The sequence below is a fragment of the Pristiophorus japonicus genome, chromosome 10 (genome assembly GCF_044704955.1).
Source record: "Pristiophorus japonicus isolate sPriJap1 chromosome 10, sPriJap1.hap1, whole genome shotgun sequence".
NCBI lineage: Eukaryota > Metazoa > Chordata > Chondrichthyes > Pristiophoridae > Pristiophorus > Pristiophorus japonicus.
Window position 1 is genome coordinate 168,788,674 of NC_091986.1, and position 19,497 is coordinate 168,808,170.

General features: G+C 42.1%; 1 protein-coding gene across 1 annotated transcript; it reads left to right on the forward strand.

Moving 5' to 3' along the window:
- Positions 1-1,303: 1,303 nt before the first annotated feature.
- On the forward strand, positions 1,304-15,695 carry alox5ap (arachidonate 5-lipoxygenase-activating protein). Its single transcript, XM_070891549.1, has 5 exons — positions 1,304-1,472; positions 1,591-1,672; positions 10,872-10,942; positions 12,918-12,999; positions 15,423-15,695. Exons 1-5 carry the CDS (start codon positions 1,403-1,405, stop codon positions 15,583-15,585), a joined length of 468 nt encoding a protein of 155 aa, XP_070747650.1. The 5' UTR covers positions 1,304-1,402; the 3' UTR covers positions 15,586-15,695.
- The last annotated feature ends 3,802 nt before the right edge of the window (positions 15,696-19,497 follow it).

The following is a 19,497-nucleotide window of genomic DNA, read 5'->3' on the forward strand; positions in this document are numbered from 1 at the left end:
TGAACTCATTGAATGGCAGTGCAGGCTCGAAGGGCCGAATGGCCTACTCCTGCACCTATTTTCTATGTTTCTATATTCTCTCGAGTTGAGAAGAATGAGAGGTGCTCTTATTGAAACATACAAAATTCTTACAGGGCTTGATAGGGTAGATGTTTCTCCAGGCTGGCGAGTCTCGAACCACGATGAGTAAAAATGTCTTCACTCAAAGGGTGGTGCATCTTTGGAATTTTCTACCCCAGAGGGCTGTGAATGCTCAGTCATTGAGTATATTCTAGACAGAGAGCAATAGATTTTTGTATATTAATGAATCAAGGGATGTGGGGATAGTGCCGGAAAGTGGAGTTGAGATAGAAGATCAGCCATGATCTCACTGAATGGCGGAGCAGGCTGGAGGGACCAAATGGGTTACTGATGCTCCTATTTCTTATGTTCTTATGAGGAGAATTTTTATGCATGGAGTTGTTATGATCTGCAATGTAATGCATAGTTTGAATGCCCGACACAAGACTCCCAAAGCAAGTGCTCTACTCGGAACTCCTACACGGCAAACGAGCCCCATGTGGGCAGAGGAAACATTTCAAGGACACCCTCAAAGCCTCCTTGATCAAATGCAACATCCCCACCGACACCTGGGAGTCCCTGGCCAAAGACTGCCCTAAGTGGAGGAAGAGCATGTGGGAGGGCGCCGAGCGCCTCGAATCTCGTTGCCGAGAGCATGCAGAAATCAAGTGCAGGCAGCGGAAGGAGCTTGCGGCAAACCAGACTCCCCACCCATCCTTTCCTTCAACAACTGTCTGTCCCACCTGTGACAGAGGCTGTAATTCCTGTATTAGAATGTTCAGTCACCTAAGAACTCATTTTTAGAGTGGAAACAAGATTTGGAGGGACTGCCTATGTTGATGACTGCCTGAAAGGGTGATGGAAGCAGATTTAATGCTTTCAAAAGGGGATTGGATAAATACTTGAAGGGATAAAGTTTGTAGGGCCGTGGGAAAGGGGGGGGGGAGGGACGAATTGGATAGCTCTTTCAAAGAACTGGCACAGGCACGATGGGCCGAATGGCCTCCAGCTGTGCTGTATCATTGGATGATTCAATGATAATAACGATAATTCTCCAAGGATATTTGTCATTGAAGCTGTACTAGTCCCCATCTATCAACCTCGCTGTTCTTCGTTAACCGAGAAACTCCTCTGACACTATGGAGATCATGGGCGTGTGCTGTCTGCACGGCGAGTTTCGAAATATGTCCCCTCCCCTAATAGACCAGCTTCCTTCCGCTGTATGCAACAAAAAAGCAAAATCGGAAGTTTAGACGCGATGGAGAGATAAGAAGCTGGGCAACTTCCTTGTATTCTTAATACGTCTTGCTGACAGGCACTCGGGGACCGTTAGACCGTGAGCATGGATGTTGATATTCTGGACAATGTGATCTTTTTGGGCACCATCACTGTGCTCAGTGCTCTCCAGAACGGTAAGAACGTGCAGTCAGTGTGCACATCTGAATTGAAGTTAATGCACCTCGACTTCCTTTAGGAAAATAGGTGCTTTTCACCAATCTTATGAGAGCTGTTTGTACTCTTGTGTTGCAGTATTCTTTGCGTACCAATTGCAGAACGAATCCATCCAGAAGCGCTCGGCACACACAGCTTTCGACCGGGTCAGTGTTGCAAAGTAAGTCACGGAATCGATCACTTTCTACAAACTGCATTAGTAAAGGGATACACAAATCAAAAACAATAATCGCTGTTTAAGAACTTTTATTTACAATAATAAGACTTTTAAAATTGACAGTGATATATCACTAAGATAAGATCGAACTCTTCAATCACTTTAAACTCAGAACAGACTAAATTGATAGAAATCGGCTAAATATTTCTCAACACCAATCACTGCTGCCAATTGTACAAAAAACAGCGAATTCCCACAGAATACCATTCAATTAATTCTGGTTGCAAAATATCTCAATGCATTCCAACAGAAATAAAGTCAATCGATTCTATTAGAAAGGAAATACTTTCGGCAATAAATGGCTCTTGTGGGTTACTCTCGATTGCAGTCATAGTTTCTAACATGTTAATACAGCTTGCTCGCCAGACATCACAATTTATATCTTAAATCTTATAAGGCAGAATTTAACTTCTCATTTCGGTGGCTGTTCCATTGGGTGACCCTCTCTGTTTCATTTTGAAGTTGACTATGCTGATTGTAGGAGAGGGAATTAAAACATTAAATGAGACTTAAATTATTACATGGTACAGATAAAGCAAACCTAGAGTGTTACTTCAAAGTAGCTAAGGGTGTAGGGCCACTAGACAATTTTAAACCTCAAAAAGTAAACTGAAGTTTAAAACATTAGAATGTCTTTACTCAAAAGGGCGATGAATGTTTGGAATCGAAGGGCTTGGAATTTCCAGGAAATTTCGGTGTAAATCCGATGTTGCGCCATTTTATTCCGAGGAGTTCTGTGCATAATTGATTTACTCCGGATTTGTGTTGAAACATCAACATATGGGAATGTCATCGATCATATGCTGGGCTTCCACACCATGCCCATTGTAATCCTCTGCCGATTATTTACATAACTCCACCTTCCCCGAGCAAAAGACCAGCTGTTGCAAGTTTCCTGGATTTACATAAATAATACTGTCGTAGATTTACGCCCCAAAATTTAGGGGCAGCACGGCTTGAGGTCACCTGATATTAGCGTAACTAAAATTTCTGGCGTTCAATATTGATTTTCTTTGCAATTGAATTTAAAAAAATCTTACTGAGACCTGTACTTTAAAGTGCTGTCAGTCTCAGTACATCCAAATGTGTTCCACCTCTGCATCCCACACCCCTACCCATATGTTCCAAAGGACTAAGCAGCGAGAATGGCCTACCCAATGGGAATAACCCTGTTCTGCTCATGGGAGGGGGAGAGAACGAGGGAGAGGAGCATTAGAGGCAGAGGAGCATTAGAGGCAGAGGTTCTGAGACTGAGACTACAAGACAGCAGCCCACTCACTATTACACCTATTGATGCTGTTGTATTCGGGCTTGTTTTACTGGTTTTTACTTGTCGGCATAGTCAAATAATCTAGGAACATAGGAACAAGAGTAAGCCATTCAGCCCCTCAAGCCTGTTCTGCCATTCAATTAGGTCATAGCTGATCTGTATCTTAACTCCATCTTGGTTCTGTAACCCTGAATATCCGTGCATTACAGGAATTTTTGGCGTAATTTTCAATCAACAGATTGGAGCAGAAACCAGCGTAAATTTTGGTGCAATTTCTGTAGTAAAACAAATACTTTTAATGAATTCAAAATGTATTTGGATGCTGGAATGAGAGTTTGGGGTACTGCAGAGATAAATTTTGATGGAACAAGTGGTGTTTTTCTTGTTAACAATTAACGCACATTTTATTAACTATATCTTTTCTCATTGATGTATTTATTGGTTTTACATGCATAAAGCTGTTACTTTTCAATAATTATTTTAAAATTATTGATTTCTCTTTGATGTCGAGGGAAGCCACTTTCACCTTTCCTCTGGCATTCATCTCTCGTGTCCATGTCTGGATTAAGGCTGCGATGAGGTTTGGAGCCAAATGGTTCTGGTGGAACCCAAGCGGAGTGTCAGAGAGCAGGTTATTACTGAGTAGGAGTCTCATTGCTGAGAGCATGCAGAAACCAAATGCAGGCAGCAGAAAGAGCGTGCGGCAAACAAGTCCCACCCACCCCTTCCCTCAACGACTATCTGTCCCACCTGTGACAGACACTGTGGTTCTCATATTGGACTGTTCAGCCACCTAAGAACTAAGAGTGGAAGCAAGTCTTCCTCGATTCCAAGGGACTGCCTATGATGATGATGATGATGACTGAGTAGGTGTTGTTTGACGGTGCTATTGATTGCTCCTTCCATTACTTTACTGATGATAGGGAGGAGGCTGATCAGGCAGTAATCGGCGGGTTAGATTAATCTGTGGATATTGTCATTGTCTTAGCGTTACTAGAGCACTTAACCCTGGATTATAAAAAGAAAACGTTGCGTGATAGAGTTTCGCTTTGGGTGCAATCGGCGATCCGGGTGAAATTTACAGCTACAATTGCGCTAGTTTTGAGAAGTCTTTTTTACCCACGTTTCCGCTCGAGCTCATGTGCATTTCGCTGAATGTACCAGCACAATTGGGCAGCATTTTAGAACTTAATAAAAAAAAACATTTTTGCTTTAAAACATTTTTTTGATATAGTTAAGAGTGGTAACCTGATGCAGTTTTAGTAATACAGCAGAAAATGGGTTTATCACAAAAAATAAGCATTTTTAATCAGTGTCAAATTCACCACCCGTGAGTAACCCGATTTTAAATAACGGAAAATGATTTTAAAAAAACTATACAGAACCATTTAGTAGTTATATTGGTGGAAAGTTGTCAGTTTCTTAGTAAGTTGAAAAACATTATATTCAAAAGCTTTTAAAACATGCCTTTTACTGCGCTTGGGTCCAAAAGAACCTGCTTATTTTTAAGAGCCTCCTCGAAAGCAGCAAATGGATGCAATTTGCAGAATAGCCCAATGGTGATTAATTCAATCTGGGGTGTGGCTAGTTTTGTGAGTGGGGCAAGCTTCTAACACAATGGGGCAGAAATTCCTTTCGAGGACTTCCCGCGGGCAAAGAACTAAATAATGGACATAAAATGCACTTACCCGAAGCTGCTGCGCCCGCTTGAGATCTCGGTCCGGAGGCCTCTTGTGACTGCGCGCCACAGCGCGTTCACGTCGGGCTGTCCGCAGGTGTCACGTGGGCATGGACATCCAATCACAGGTAAGTATTTTCTCATTCATAGTAATAGGAGATTCATAAGTTACAAATCTCCTATTACTATGAAAGAGAAAAACCCCAAAACGCACAAACAATTCATAAAACATTTAAAAAAACACCTCACACAATACACTAATAGAAATTAAAGTTGTTGTACATGTTTTTTAAAGAAAAATATTTGCTGATTTAAAAAAAAAGTTAAGGATAGGGTTTAAAATAACATTATCTGAGTGGGCAGGGTTTTAACATAAATATGTTTTTTAAAATTTTATTTTAATCATGTTTTTTATAGGTTTTTAAACTCTTAGGCCTGTAAAAAAGTAGGCTATGCACCTGCTTTTATCAGGCGCAAGAGTTTTGAGGACATTTGCTGGGCAAGATATGCAGAAATCCCACAATCTTGCCTGTACAAATGTCCTCGCTCCTGCGCATTGTGCGCTGAAAACTGGCTTTTCTGTTGGAATTTCTACCCCGAGCACAAAAGATTGCAGAAACCCGATTTGAGCCAGATGTAATTTGTGCTTGAAATTTCACAATTTTTTGCACGGGTTTGGCCAATTTTGGGTGAATTTTGCCGGAAACAACAGCACAATCTAGTGGAAACTCTTAACCGTTTAAATTCAAAGATGTTAAATGCTTTATTTTTTACTCTGTCCTTTATTTACTATTATAAATTTTCTTGTACAGTGTACTTATTGGTTATAAACTCCTTTTCCTTCTAAGAAAATAACTTTAGAACATTTGTCTGTTTTCTTCTTCCTACTGCCTTCCACCATCTATTGAGTAATTTCCAAAAACTAGTCTTTGAAAACCAGCTCCAAAGGCTGTTTAATCAGCCACAGAAAAGATTGCCCTCTTTGTGGCAGGCTCAATTTTTGATGCATAACAATGCATCAAAGCAATACTATTAGCTGAGTGAACTAACCTTGGCATGGTGGGGGTTAAATTACTTCCTTCTAAATCAAAATGCATGAAAGGAGATGTACTTCTTTGTCTAGGTGATTGTCCCTGAAATTTCAAATATGCATGCGGCCACATTACTTACTGCTATTTAGAGGAGGAGGAGGAGGATGGGAAAGGGCATTTGTATACAGTACTTCAATCAAACAGGCTTTAAAGAGGAGCTTTGCTAGGTTATAAAATATACCATCTAAACTGGAAGAGTATGGAAAACTCACAGTGAAGAGAAAGTAGCAGACAACAAGTTATCGCAGCGTGCTCTTGTACACCTCCCAGCATCTGATGCTTAATGTGATAAAATATAAAATATGCGGGGATTGAGAAAAGAACTTAAAGATCAGAGGTCTAACGATTCTGCACAATTGACAACATAAAGATTTGGCTAAATTGTTGATGTGTAGCTGCTGCTGATGTGCTTTTGCTATTTAACACTTTCAATTTAAGACTCTTATTGACTGTTGTGCAAGTTTTCCACCTGATTTTTGAGTAATTAGCATCACCAGTCCAAGCCTATGTAACACAATGAAAGGATACCAGATAACTTTTAACTACTTTTTTAGGTTTTACCCTTTTAGCATCATCTATCAGGCACTATTTTCTAGCCTAGAAGGGAGGCAAACTACCTGTTCCTAGTGTTCCAGCAATGCTGCTCTGTAGCCTTCTGCTATGTGGTCTCCGTTGAGTCAAATGCTGATTTGCTCAGTATCTCTGAAGAAAGAGTCTGGCTTCACTTGCTACATTCTCTTCATAATCTGGGAGAAATCATGAATTTGGCAGGTAATGAAATCAGAGCCTGACACTTTGTGACACAGATTAACTTCCAATTTTCCTTTTTAAAGTGATCCTAACACCTCCCTCAGCTCACACATTCATATCAATTCAGTCAGCTCCAAAATCACCCAATTTTCTCAATCACTAACTTTACTATTCAGTATTTCAAATAACCTCTTGGCATCTAAACACCACAGGTATGGTATTGGACGATGTGATGTAATTTAACCACACAATTGATTGGCATCCCATTTTTTTTACATGATGCCGATATACTGCCAGAGACTGACAGCACAGAACTGTATTTTTCACATTCTGAATTTTGCACAATAAGAGGCCCATGTCATAAGTAATAGAAGCATCTGGATGATACTTCTCAGATGCAGAACATGAGCAGGAAACTTCAAGAAAGGGATTTCCTCTTTAGCAATACACCACATGACATAAAGTTGTACTCAATTTTAAAGTCTCAAAGTTACGTGATACCACATCCGTTTTATTTCATGTTATAGCAGACCACTGTTTTCTTGAAGTGGTTGTTTGAAATATGAAATCCCTGTCCCCTTCTTTAAAGTTCATAAATACACAAACAATTTTTGCAGAACTATTCTACTCTCTTCTTGTAATTTTGTCACCTTACCTCTCTTTTAATGAAGTTGTTACGATATAATTCCACAGAAACCATAGAACCTCAAGTACCTTACATAAAGAGCTATTGCTCTTTTAACCTACTTGTTGAGCTATTTGTCTGTAGCAGTGGTCACAACCATGGCTAATCCTGTTCTCACCAAATGCCCACACCTGCACTTGTTGACTTTCCAGCATGAGTAACTAGTTAGCAATAAGAAAGTGGAATTCCAGTCAATATTGACTGAACAGGACCTCAAGTTAAGACCTCGGGTCTGATTTTCCTCCCCCACCCTCTCCCCATGCATCTGGGCGCTAGTCAGACAGAGTACGCCTGAAATGCGTTCCTCCTGATATGATCTGAACATGGCTGGATTTCAGGTTCAGACCACATGCCAACAATACGCAGCCTCAGTTGAGCTTGAAGCCCCATATCAAATCCATCACTAAGACTCATTATTTGCACCTTTGCAAATTCACTTGCCTCAGCCTTTACTCCACTCCAATTGGTGTTGAAGCTCTCAGCCATGCCTTTGTTACTTCTCCAGCACTCTAATCCTCAGCCTCAAGAGATCCCTCCTATACAAATTCCAACTCATCCAAAACTCTCCTATTGCTCACTTAGATCTCTCTGTCAGCCTGTTCTCGCCGACCTTCATTGTTTAACTGTCCCACAACACATTGAAATCAAAGTTCTCATCCTTGTTTATAAATATCTTCACGGCCTTGCTCCATACCACCAGTGCAACCTCCATCAACCCTATGCACCAGCTCTGTATCCTCCCTTCCCTCTGTAGAGCCATGCCCTCCACCGGTACGCTCGCGGCCTTCCGTGAGAAGTGGGCGCTGGAGGGACTGGAGTGCATTATCACCCCCGGCAACCAAATTTTAATTTGATTTTATATGTTTTAAAGTTTAATTTGTTTTAATTGCCGGGTTTTAGTGTCCCCCTTCCCTTTTATAGGGGGCACTTGTAAATTTATGCTTTCAGTGCCTCCCAAAAAAACCACAAAAAAAAACACAAAAAAAAACAAAGGGCACTTGTTTGAAAGTGTTTGGAGTGTCCCCTAAGTCAGGGGGCACTTGAGTTAATGTTTATTTTCTCGAATCAAAAGAGTTGTAGAGCCATGCCCATCAGCCGGTCCAGGCAGCGGGCGGTCGAGGGGGTCATTCAGCCTGACTGTCTGCCTCTCTTCCGCTCTTACATCCAGGCCAGGGTGTCCTTAGAGATGGAGCATGCGGTGTCCACCGGTATGCTCGCGGCCTTCCGTGAGAAGTGGGCGCCGGAGGGACTGGAGTGCATCATCACCCCCGGCAACCAAATTTTAATTTGATTTTATATGTTTTAAAGTTTAATTTGTTTTAATTGCCGGGTTTTAGTGTCCCCCTCCCCTTTTATAGGGGGCACTTGTAAAATTTATGCTTTTACTGCCAAAAAAAAAGCAAAAAACCCCCCCCCCAAAAAACAAAAACAAAAAAAAAAGGGCAGTTGGAAAGTGTCTGGAGTGTCCCCCAGATCGGGGGCACTTGATTTAATGTTTATTTTGTCCCCAAAAGAGTTGTAGAGCCATGAATTCCAAAACTCACATTAACAACTTCCTCCCCACCTTCAAAAACCACTTTAAAACTATCTCTTCAAAATTGTTTTCTCTTATCGCTTCCATTTCTTCTGCTACTGCTTCACATTTGTTCCTCTTATGTTAACAGTTTTGGATGTTTATGACATCAAAGGCCCTATATAAATGCAAGTTGTTGTTAAACTGTGACAGGCATGAGACCATACCATGAAAATAATGAAAAAAATGGGAACTCCAGGAAATTAATATTTTCCAAAATATTAATGTCTAGAGCTCATTCATTCCTTCATATTTAACATGAATCCTTTGTTCGAGTTTGAGAGTTTGTAATAATCATTTATTCAACACAGGAGAGGGGAAAACTGGGGGAAGAAATTAGTAAGAAAATAACAAGGTCAAATTTATTGTTGTCAATAAAGTCAGACTCATTTTCACACTCCTAGGGAGAGAAATTCGTGTCATTTTGGGGTGCAAACGACTTCTCGCCCAGGGTGTGGGGTTGCTACCGACTCCTGCGAAATTCCACGGGAGTGAGTGGAGGTGCTAACTGGTAGTGCCCCGCTCCTGCTGGTAACGCCCTGGGCTGCTGCGCTGATGTCATCACTGTGCGTGGCAACCCATTTTCGCCCCAGAGCAAAAATTCATTAGCGCCCCATGAGGGTGTCGTGGGCGATATCCGCGGCAGCCTCGCGGGCCGTGAACCGGGCTTCAGTCTGCTTGCAGGGCAAAAAAGTAAAGGGGAGATGTGGCGAAGACATTTTGAAAAATAGCCTTGCTAACCTGAAATCGCGGGGTTCGTGACACGGTGTTGCAGCCTGACACTCTGCTTCTGTGCCGGGCTACTGCCATGGCACCCCACTCCCCAGTGACCCTTCTCCCCGATGCAGAGTTCGCAGTGTGTCCTCCCCGTTAACGGAAGGATAGGGCCCTACATTCCCACCAGCGCTACATGGCTCTCCACATTGCGCTGGAAAATTCCTGTGGTTAGCGCCGCAGTCCCAGCCCCAAGAGGAAGTGGAGCACGTGACATTACATTCCACTTCCTCTCAGGGGCTGTAACCCCAATTTAATTGCCGGGACTGGACTTCCTGTGCCTGGTGCAGGAAGTCCCGTCTTGCCTCAGTTACTGAATTTTGCTCCCCTCGAATCTTTTTTCTTTATATGGCTGATTTTCCATTTTATACTCTTCAGTGTATATGTGTTCCACTTCAATGTCATAGTTTGCCAGTTTAGATTTCTTTGACGTTGAGAGACCAAAGGTTTTTATTAAAGCTTCAGATTTTCACTGCCTTATTTTTAACTTCCCCATTTGTTGTCACTTCTCTATCTATATATTTCAAATAAATCCTTCAAATAAAATAATGTAGCTACTTAAACATGGTGACCAGGCAGACAAGTAGATTAGTTAACCTTTTTCGGTCTCATGTCTTTCTTTAAGATGTTGCAAGTTTCTGGGGAGCTTTGAGTAGTGACAGGTGAATTTCTCATGTCATTATTTATTCCAATTGCCTAAATGAATGTTGTTATCCAATAATAATTCCAACAAAGTAATTGCTATAATTGGGCATTTCACCTTCGAAAGGATATATTGGCCTTGGAAGAAGTGCAGCACAGATTCACCAGAACTCCAAGGGTTAAATTATGAAGAGAGATTACATAGACTAGGCTTGTATTTCTTGGAATATTGAAGGTTAAGGAGTGATTTGATTGAAGTTTTTAGGTTTTTGAAAGGAATTTATAGGGTTGAGAGAGAGAAACTGTTCCTGCTGGTGGGGAATTCTAGGACAAATAGACGTTAACCTTACAATCAGAGCCAGGCCAGTCAAAAGATAGTTAGGAAATACTTCTTCACGCAAACAGTGGTAGAAGTGTGGAACTCTCTCCAACAAAAAACGATAAATGGTAGCTCAATTAATAATTTTAAATCTGAGATCAATAGATTTTTGCTGGACAAATATATAAAAGGATATGGAGCCAAAGCGGGTGGGTGGAGTTAAGATACATATCAGCCATGATCTCATTGAATGGTGGAACAGGCTCGAGGGGCTGAATGGCCTCCTCCTGTTCCTATTTTCCAATAACATTGCAAGCAAATTCATTTTGCCTTTGATTACATTTTCTGTTTTGTTTTTAGCCATAACTGCATGGAGGTTTATCCCACGTTTCTTGCTTTACTGTGGACTGCTGGACTTTTTTGTAGTCAGGGTAAAGTATAATTTATATAATTTACATATGAAGAATCCACCTGTAGTTTGTGAAATGAAAACCATGCATTTCTCTTATTCTGTTACTTCATTTATCTACTAATATTCCCTCTCATGTGTCTGCCAGGTTTTAAAGATAATACAGGTCATTTTGAGACTACGGTAGAATTTTGTACCAAAATTAAAGTAACATTATGGATTATTCCACAATAGATAAAGGGGAATTGATGACTGATATTGATTTACAAAGTACTAATTCTTATCACAAGGTTGTAATGCTTTCCACTGTGAGAATGATGGACAAGAAGTTTATAAAATTGCAGCATTTGCAGCAAAATCCAATTACTATCCCAAACTCACAAAATTAAGGCCTGGATTTTCCTCAATTATTCCTCCACAATTATCTCCAAAATGAGGTGGTATAGCAGAGGAAGATCAAGGATTTTAGGAGGTAAATCAAGGAAAATAGTGTGGGAAAGCTCCCAATATATCCTTGCCCTACTTAACTTTACCTCCCCCATCCCTGGAAGGAAGGCCTCTGGCTGCCCTTTACCAACCTGCTGCATATCAGTCATGGTGGGAAGGTGGGCCAGCAACTTGCCCGGTTTTCAGGCCTTCCCCTCATACTACTGCTAATCCCAGAGGCCAGCAGGACAGGGATGATAGTAGTTGCTGGAGTAACAGCAGACGTCCCAGTGATGACCATTTGGGAGGAAGGGAGCCCAGTATTGGGCACCTCACCCTCTACTGTGTCCCTACAATATTACTTCTTTAGGCCTAAGCTCAGTATGAGGCCTAAAAAAAAATCTTCAGATCTTCAAGGCTCTTCTGCCCCTTTAAGTGGCTTTCACTTGTGCAATGGGTGTCATATTGCAGCACCATCTGCATCTTCCTCTTTCTCAGTGGCAAGCTTCCCTTGGTGGCAGAGGTCCAACTGGGAACCTGACCTCCATACTTGATGATTCCCAACCCAAGAAACGGGGTTGGAGTCACAGAGACGTTGGTGCATCAGGCAGAAGACCTACCCCAACCATCCTATGGTGACAAGAGGGAAATCCAACCCCTTTATCTTTTATAATATATAGTCTGAAAAGTTAACAGCTTTGAGTAACAAGTCGACTTAAATATGTTTAAAGTCTAGTTCAGCATCTTATTGTTAAGCTTGTAGCTTTAACAATAGGATAGCCTGATCTCAAACAAACTCATCCTTCCAGAGTTGGCTATCTCGTCTCTCTCTTGTCACCTGTGCTCGACTCTGGGGATACCAGCATGATAAATCTCCATTTGTAGATGAGGCATCCATTCCCTCCTGGGTCACATGCCACTTTACTGGGTTGAAAAAACTGTGTTTAGACCATTTTCCCGAGGTTTCTGTGGCTCTTCTGCCAATGTTATAGCAAATGATTAAGAGAACCATGAAAATTCACCCCTGCAATCTTTAATACATTTAATTCCACAAGGTGCAACCCTATTCAGATAACTGACCAATCTGTGTGAGGTTTTACTTTAGGTGTCAACCTTCTTAAAGGAGATGCATGACAAGGAATTATAAGAGTTAATTTTAATTATAAGACACGAACTAGACTTTTTGTAGCTCATTACACCTTTTATTTTCCTGGCCTTAAATAATGATAATCCCAGACAGTACCAGATAAAAGTGATGTGCCTTTAAGTCATTCTCTGTCATGCTTTTCTTGCTGAAACAGCATAACCTAAATGTTATCTCTGGGTTTGGGACTTTGACAGCCTAGGTCCACCAGCTCTGGTTGTGAAAATTCCTTTATATTCAGCCTGCTGAAGTACCCATAATTCTTAGAATTTACTTTCTATTTTCCCAGCGTTCAGTGGGATTGTTGCAAAGACCATTTGAAGTGGGCATTGTCTAAATTCGCTCATATTTTCAGGTTACAGGTTAAGAATTGATGGTTTGTTGTTTTGCAATAAAGAATACTGTTCTGTGATTTAATTTTTGTCAGCTCCTGCAGCCTTCGCTGGATTGTTGTATTTGGTGGTGAGGCACAAATACTTCGTGGGCTATTTAGGAGAAAACAGTCAAAGGTAATAGTTACTTTTTGTTCCACAAACACTTCTTTAAATATAGATCTGTAACTTAAGGTACCACTGATAGTAGTCACCAGAATGCTTGTCTTTGTATTTAATGGTTCAATTATTTTTTTTAAAATGTGATGAATTTTTGTGCTTGTTGGGTAAAGGTTGAGATGTTGATGCTGAGGAACAGAAAATAGTTCCCAATTTTGTTACTCATCTTTGGGATCAGGTCAGGTTTATTAAATAGCAGTTCCAGAATAAAGTTCTTTATTCTGTCCCAACTACAACCTCAGAAGAGGTCCCCCTACTGCAGCACCAGTCAGCCTCGCACCAGTAAGCATCTAGAGGCCATTATACAGGATAACATTTTTCCACCCAGCCCGATTGGCAGGCTGCCTGTGAGCACAGGTTCAGCACTTGCATCTCAACGATCAGATGAGGCCTAGCTCTCAAAATGGCTCATCAGGCAAGTGGTGCAATTGTACTGCCCACCTTTCTCCTGACTTATCGTCAACTCTGTAGCGTCTCAATATTGCCCTGTAATTCCTATCTTATTTAGAAACAACTCCTCTTTTATCCAACTGTCCAAATGTCTGCTGTTATTTCCACAGAAATAGGGTAAACATTGTGGTTTCCTCATTCTTTAACAAATACCAAACCACCTTCTGCAATCAAGTTCCTTTGTTCAAGTGTCAGCAATGGTCCTGTTTTGTAGCTAGATTTTGAAAACTTTGTTATCACATTGCCTCATTCAGGCCACTGTGCAGTGGTAAGTCTGCCACAATCTAAGTCAATGGAAAGTAAACTTGCGGCAAGATGTAAAATGGGCATTTAATCTGATCTCATCTGTTTGTTGTCGGAGGGAGGGTTTAGGTTAAAATTACCATCTGTAAGAAGGATATTTAGAGAGGGTACAATACAGATTCACTAGAATTGAGAAATACAAGTATAAAGAAAGACTAGAAAAATTGGGGCTTTTTTCATTGGATCAACTCAGATTACAGAGCAATGTGATAGAAGTGTTTAAAATTATGAAAGGATGGGACAGGGTTGTTGGAACCAAACTTTTTCTAGTAGTTGAGGCATCAAGAACCTGAATCCGCTTGTCACTGCCAGCACCTGAATCTGACAGGCATGCCTGGTGAGATCAGATGAACCTGAGCCAATTGTATGCCGGGAGATACTAGGAGTAGGACCACCAAAGTTAGGGAGTCCCTGCCCTTGGCCTAGCCACCTTATATCGATGGCCTTGTAGGGCAGGAAGAGGCTCTGCCCGTGCAAAACCAGACAGGAAACTCTATCTTAGTGCCAGGACCTAACGGATCCAGATCCTGCCAGAATTTGCGGGTGTTTTGGCAGATTTGCCACTGGATTTATGATGGGAGTTCCACAGAACGCCCGCACAATTTCGGAGCCAGTATACATCAGCTCCGCTGGGCAGGCCACATAGTTCGCATGCCAAACATGAGACTCCCAAAGCAAGCGCTCTACTCGGAACTTGTCCACGGCAAATGAGCCAAAGGTGGGCAGCGGAAACTTTACTAGGACACCCTCAAAGCCTCCCTGATAAAGTGTGACATCCCCACCGACACCTGGGAGTCCCTGGCCAAAGACTGGCCCTAAGTGGAGGAAGTGCATCCGGGAGGGCGCTGAGCTCCTCGAGTCTCGTCGCCAAGAGCATGCAGAAATCAAGCGCAGGCAGCGGAAGAAGCGTGCAGCAAACCAGACTCCCTGCCCACTCTTTCCATCAACCACTGTCTGTCCCACCTGTGACAGAGACTGTGGTTCTCGTGTTGGACTGTACAGTCACCTAAGAACTCATGCTAAGAGTGGAAGCAAGTCTTCTTCGATTCCGAGGGACTGCCTATGATGATACCTCCACTATAGCCTTGGGTAAATGGGCAACGTAGGAGAAACATGTGTTTTGTAGTCTAACTTATCATTGATTTCAATACCAGTACTCTTTAATCCTATAGATCAGCTGGAGATGTATTTTTTGTGAGGGCAAGGCACCTGTATTATTGTTTTTCTAAAGATGTGATACTGACCTGAGTGAGGAGACTGAGGACTATTAAAACTCAAGAGAGCTGGTTTTATGAATGCGTGCTTTGCAGCAGTGAGCTTTTTTTTCCCTTGGGAGAGTGTATCAGGAAACTGTGGGAGCACACCTGGGGTTTCCCAAAATGCAGTTCCTGCAGGCAAGACCAGCACCATGACACGGGCATTTGTAAAAACATCTGTTCTTCAACTGAGCGGAATATTAATCGTTGTCGGGTGTGACAGTGGTGTCATGTCAGTACCTCAGCTGATGCACGTGCTTGCTCACCAGTTATTTAATGCAGATGGCCCTGCAGGCACTTTTATTTGTGGATTGTGATTTATACAAACATATTCAGTGATTTTCTAAAGATGCATTTCACTTATTTTTACAGCCTTCCTGGTTTCTTTTTTGGAAAACGTTTAATGGCATTCCTATTCATCATGGCGACCGCTGGAATTATCAACTATGCAACAAATTACTTTTGTGGAATCAACTTTCTGTATTACATTCAAACAGCCACAAAAGCCTCTGCTGCATTGCTTCTTATTCCCTAATCAAGTAGGAGTCATTGTTAACGTAATCATTTAACCTTTAATGACTCCAAATCATTTGCTAACATGTCTAACCATATTCTATTTGTGGTATTTTGAATAAAAAGTTAAGTGCAGAATTTAATGTTCACATTATTTCCTTTATCATCATCATAGGCGGTCCCTCGAAGCGAGGATGACTTGCTTCCATGCCAAAAAGGGATGAGTTCACAGGTGTTTTAATGAAGGAACTAATACTCCTGATCCCGAACTACATCCAGAAGGTTGGAAGATGCCTGTGTGTGAATTTTATTAACGTGGTGGCTGTTGCACACCAGCCATCACATGGGCTTGACAGAGCTAGGTCTTGGTCCAGTGGCAAGGATTACCCAAAACGACTGGAGACCAGCTCTGCTGCACGGACCTAGCGCACACATATCGCAGTGTGGGCTGGCCCATGCTGCCCCTGGGCCCTTGCCTCTTCTGGACCCCAAACTCACGCCTCTCCTGGGCCCCGGTATTTTCTCTCTATAAACTCTTGCCGCTCCTTCGTCCCTCCTGCTGTGCCTGCCCGCACTGCAATCAGCGACCTGGCTTCGCAGCCATCACCCTCCTGCAGTCGCACGTTACTCCCTCCAATGGCCCCGGCTTGCTGATGGTCTTGCAGGCTGGGACCGCGCCGATTTCCAGGCCGGGCCACCGCACGCTGCTCCCTCCAATGATGTACCAATAAAATTCAACTAGAACTTAATTATTTTTCAGGGCACCATATATATACACTGAGACACAAGATGTGACAGAGTCAGAGTTATGCTTCATTTATATTACAGCCATAGGACTCTAGTATAAACAAAACCCACTAGTGCCTTCAGTAGTATGGAGAGCCATCTCATTGCATGACCAGAGACAAAACACTTCTGCCGGCAAACATAAATGGGTGCCCGTAATGGTGCCACATGTTGAATCCTATCAATTGTTTCGATTGCGGGCAGGCTGGGTTTTGTAGCAATGCAGTTTTCACATTGATTGTCACTATGGACTTCCTTCGCCCCAACATCATGAAGGTTGATGAATAGAAGGTAAAGAATTGCAAACATGACTTATGATCAACAGTTCATGTACATGTGCAGTTGTTCCACTGTTGCCGCTGGTGCTCTGAAATTTATTCATAAATATAACCAGAATGGTCTGGAATATCCTCCACTGTACCTCCCCAAATTGGATAGTGTAGCAGAAAAAAAAACAGGAAAATCAGGCCGCACCCCTGCCAAACCTGAACTTCCCTCCCATTCCCGAACAGGGAAGGCTACTAGCTGCCGCACCACATGTAAATTATTGTGGAGAGCTGTGGCCCAGAAACCTGAACAATTTCCATGCCTTTCACCATTGCTTCCGCGAATTTCTAGGAAGTCCTTGGTGGTCCTCGGGGTAGAAGGCCTACTGATGCCCATTTTAGAGGGAAAGGGTCAAGTAGTAGGCATCTATCCCAAAAATCTTAATTAATATCATCCTTCCCTTCTTTGTAGTACTGCATCCCTCTTAAATTCAGCCTCCTCTTTTCTGGTGGTCACGGGTATCTCCCTGCAGCACTGCCTGCAGTTTCCTCCCGTGGCAGTGGCAGGGTACCACCAAAAGCTCAACGTGTACAGAGCTCCAACACAGAAGGAATGGTTGGGGTCACAATGGGCTAGGCCAGTGGGTGGATGTCCTGCCCCACCCTTCTCTAGTGGGGGGAGGAGGAAAGTGCAGCCCAGTGAATCAAAGAAGTGGTTCTACAATATGAACTCATCATTCAGTTCCATCGGTGGCTGTACAACTTTCATTTTTTGACCAGCTCAGGTCTTAGTACTCTCATCTCTTGATCAGAAAGTTATGGGTTCAAGTTCCACACCAGAGTTTGTGCTTATATAATCCAGACTGACACTGCAATGTAGTAGATGGAGTGCTGCATTGTGGAAATTGCTATCCTTTTAATGAGAGGACCTCGTCTGCTTGTTTCATTGATTCAGGTGTGCAGAAAAATTCCCATCACACAATTTGAAGAAGCGTTCTCCTGATGTCTTGGTGAACAATCCTCTCTCAACCAATATCACTAAAAAACATATTAGTTGTTCATTTATATCATTGTTGTTTGTGGGATAACTGGTATAGCTGCAAAAGAATTGTCACAACACTTCAAAGTAATTCCTTTGACATTTACCATTCAAAAGAACCTGATATTTCTTGAATAATTTGGCATCATCACTCAGTGTTAATGGAATCAGCACAACTTAACAAAATCATGTACAATGGACGACTGTGTAACTCAGACAAACGCATTTGTCCAAACCAAAAACATTACTGACACGTGAACTAGATTTACCAGTTTTTATGGATATTTTTTCTGGCTCATCTGAACACATTGGGGGCAATTTTAACCCTATTCAATCAGCAGAAACTTGGTGGGTGGGCAGTTAAAATGGCCTTGGCTCTTGCCTGTCCGAAAGCGCCTTGATTGCAACATCTGCAATTTTAATCTGCTCTCCTGAGCAGGCAGCAAGGACACATGCCCGGAGCCAGCAGTGTCCTTCTTTACATATGCATGTTCTGGCCCAATGACATCATTGAGATCTGACTGTAATTTGAACTCAGGCCTGAGTGGGGAATCCACTTCGAGTCAATCTTCTGTCCCCAGCTGTTCACTTTCCAGTCCTCCCTGAATCTCTGCTCTCCAACCCTCTCCAATTCTCTTCTTTCTGCTCTTCATGTATGCCTGACTTCCCACTCTCCAGGTTGCTCCGATGGTAATTTAACATGGTACAAAGTAGAAATTCCATTAAAGTATATTTCTTAGTCACTTGCTTGCTAACTCATAATTACAAAACGAAAACACTCTGGCAATATCAATCAGGATAGCTCAATCCATTACACCTGATTTCTTTGGTATATGTGATGTCCATTGTGACCAATCAATACAGTTCTGCAAAGATAGGGTTGATTTAAGCAATATAAAAATTCTGTCTGGCAGAGGATTACAGACAATAGTTCAATTTTGGGGTTCAGACAACTAATAAATGTTTTAATACTCTTGTGTTATATCACAAAGATAATTACCGATAAGAGGTTATCAACACATTTAGATCATCCTTCTATAGAAACTTGTGGGCATCTAACTGTCCTCTTGAATTAATCCAGTGTTTTTGCCTCTACTACCCTATCTGGAAGACCATTCCAGGTATTGACCATTGTTTGTGTGAAGTGCCTCCTCTGCATAACAAACAAAATGTTTTTTTAAAACTTACTTCTTTCTCAGGTTATGGGCATCATTGGCAAACGCCAGAATTTATTGTCCATGCGTAGTTTCCCTGAGAGGGTGATGGGCCTTCTTCTTGAACCACCAGAGTTTGTTATAACTGAATGGCTTACTAGGCCACTTCTTGGTCTGCTGCTGCTGGTGAAATTAAGACTGGAACAAAACTGACCTTACTTCCGATTTCACTTTCTCAGGCTGAATCAGCCTGTTCATAAACTCGGTGTCCTATTTAACCCGAGTTAAGCTTCTGACTCCTGTCTGCCTCCGACCTATCTCAGTCCTCTGGTGCTGGAACTCTCATCCATACCTTTTCATTCATCTCCAGAATTGATTACTCCAATTCCTGGCCAGCCTCCCATCCTTCAGAAACTTCAGCTCATTCAAAACTTTCCTGCCATCCAATACTAAGTCCCACTCACCCATCCATCATTCCTGTCCTTAGTGACCTACGTTGGTCCCTGGACCCCAACACTTCAAATTTACAATTCTCATCTTTGTATTTAAAGCCCTCCATAGCCTTGTCCCTCCCTATCTCTAATATTTCCAGCATTACAACCCCACTCTCTACAGCCACATATTTTATCCTAGGGTTTTAAATGAAGTGGCTGCAGAGACAATAGATACACTGGTTGTGATCTTTCAAA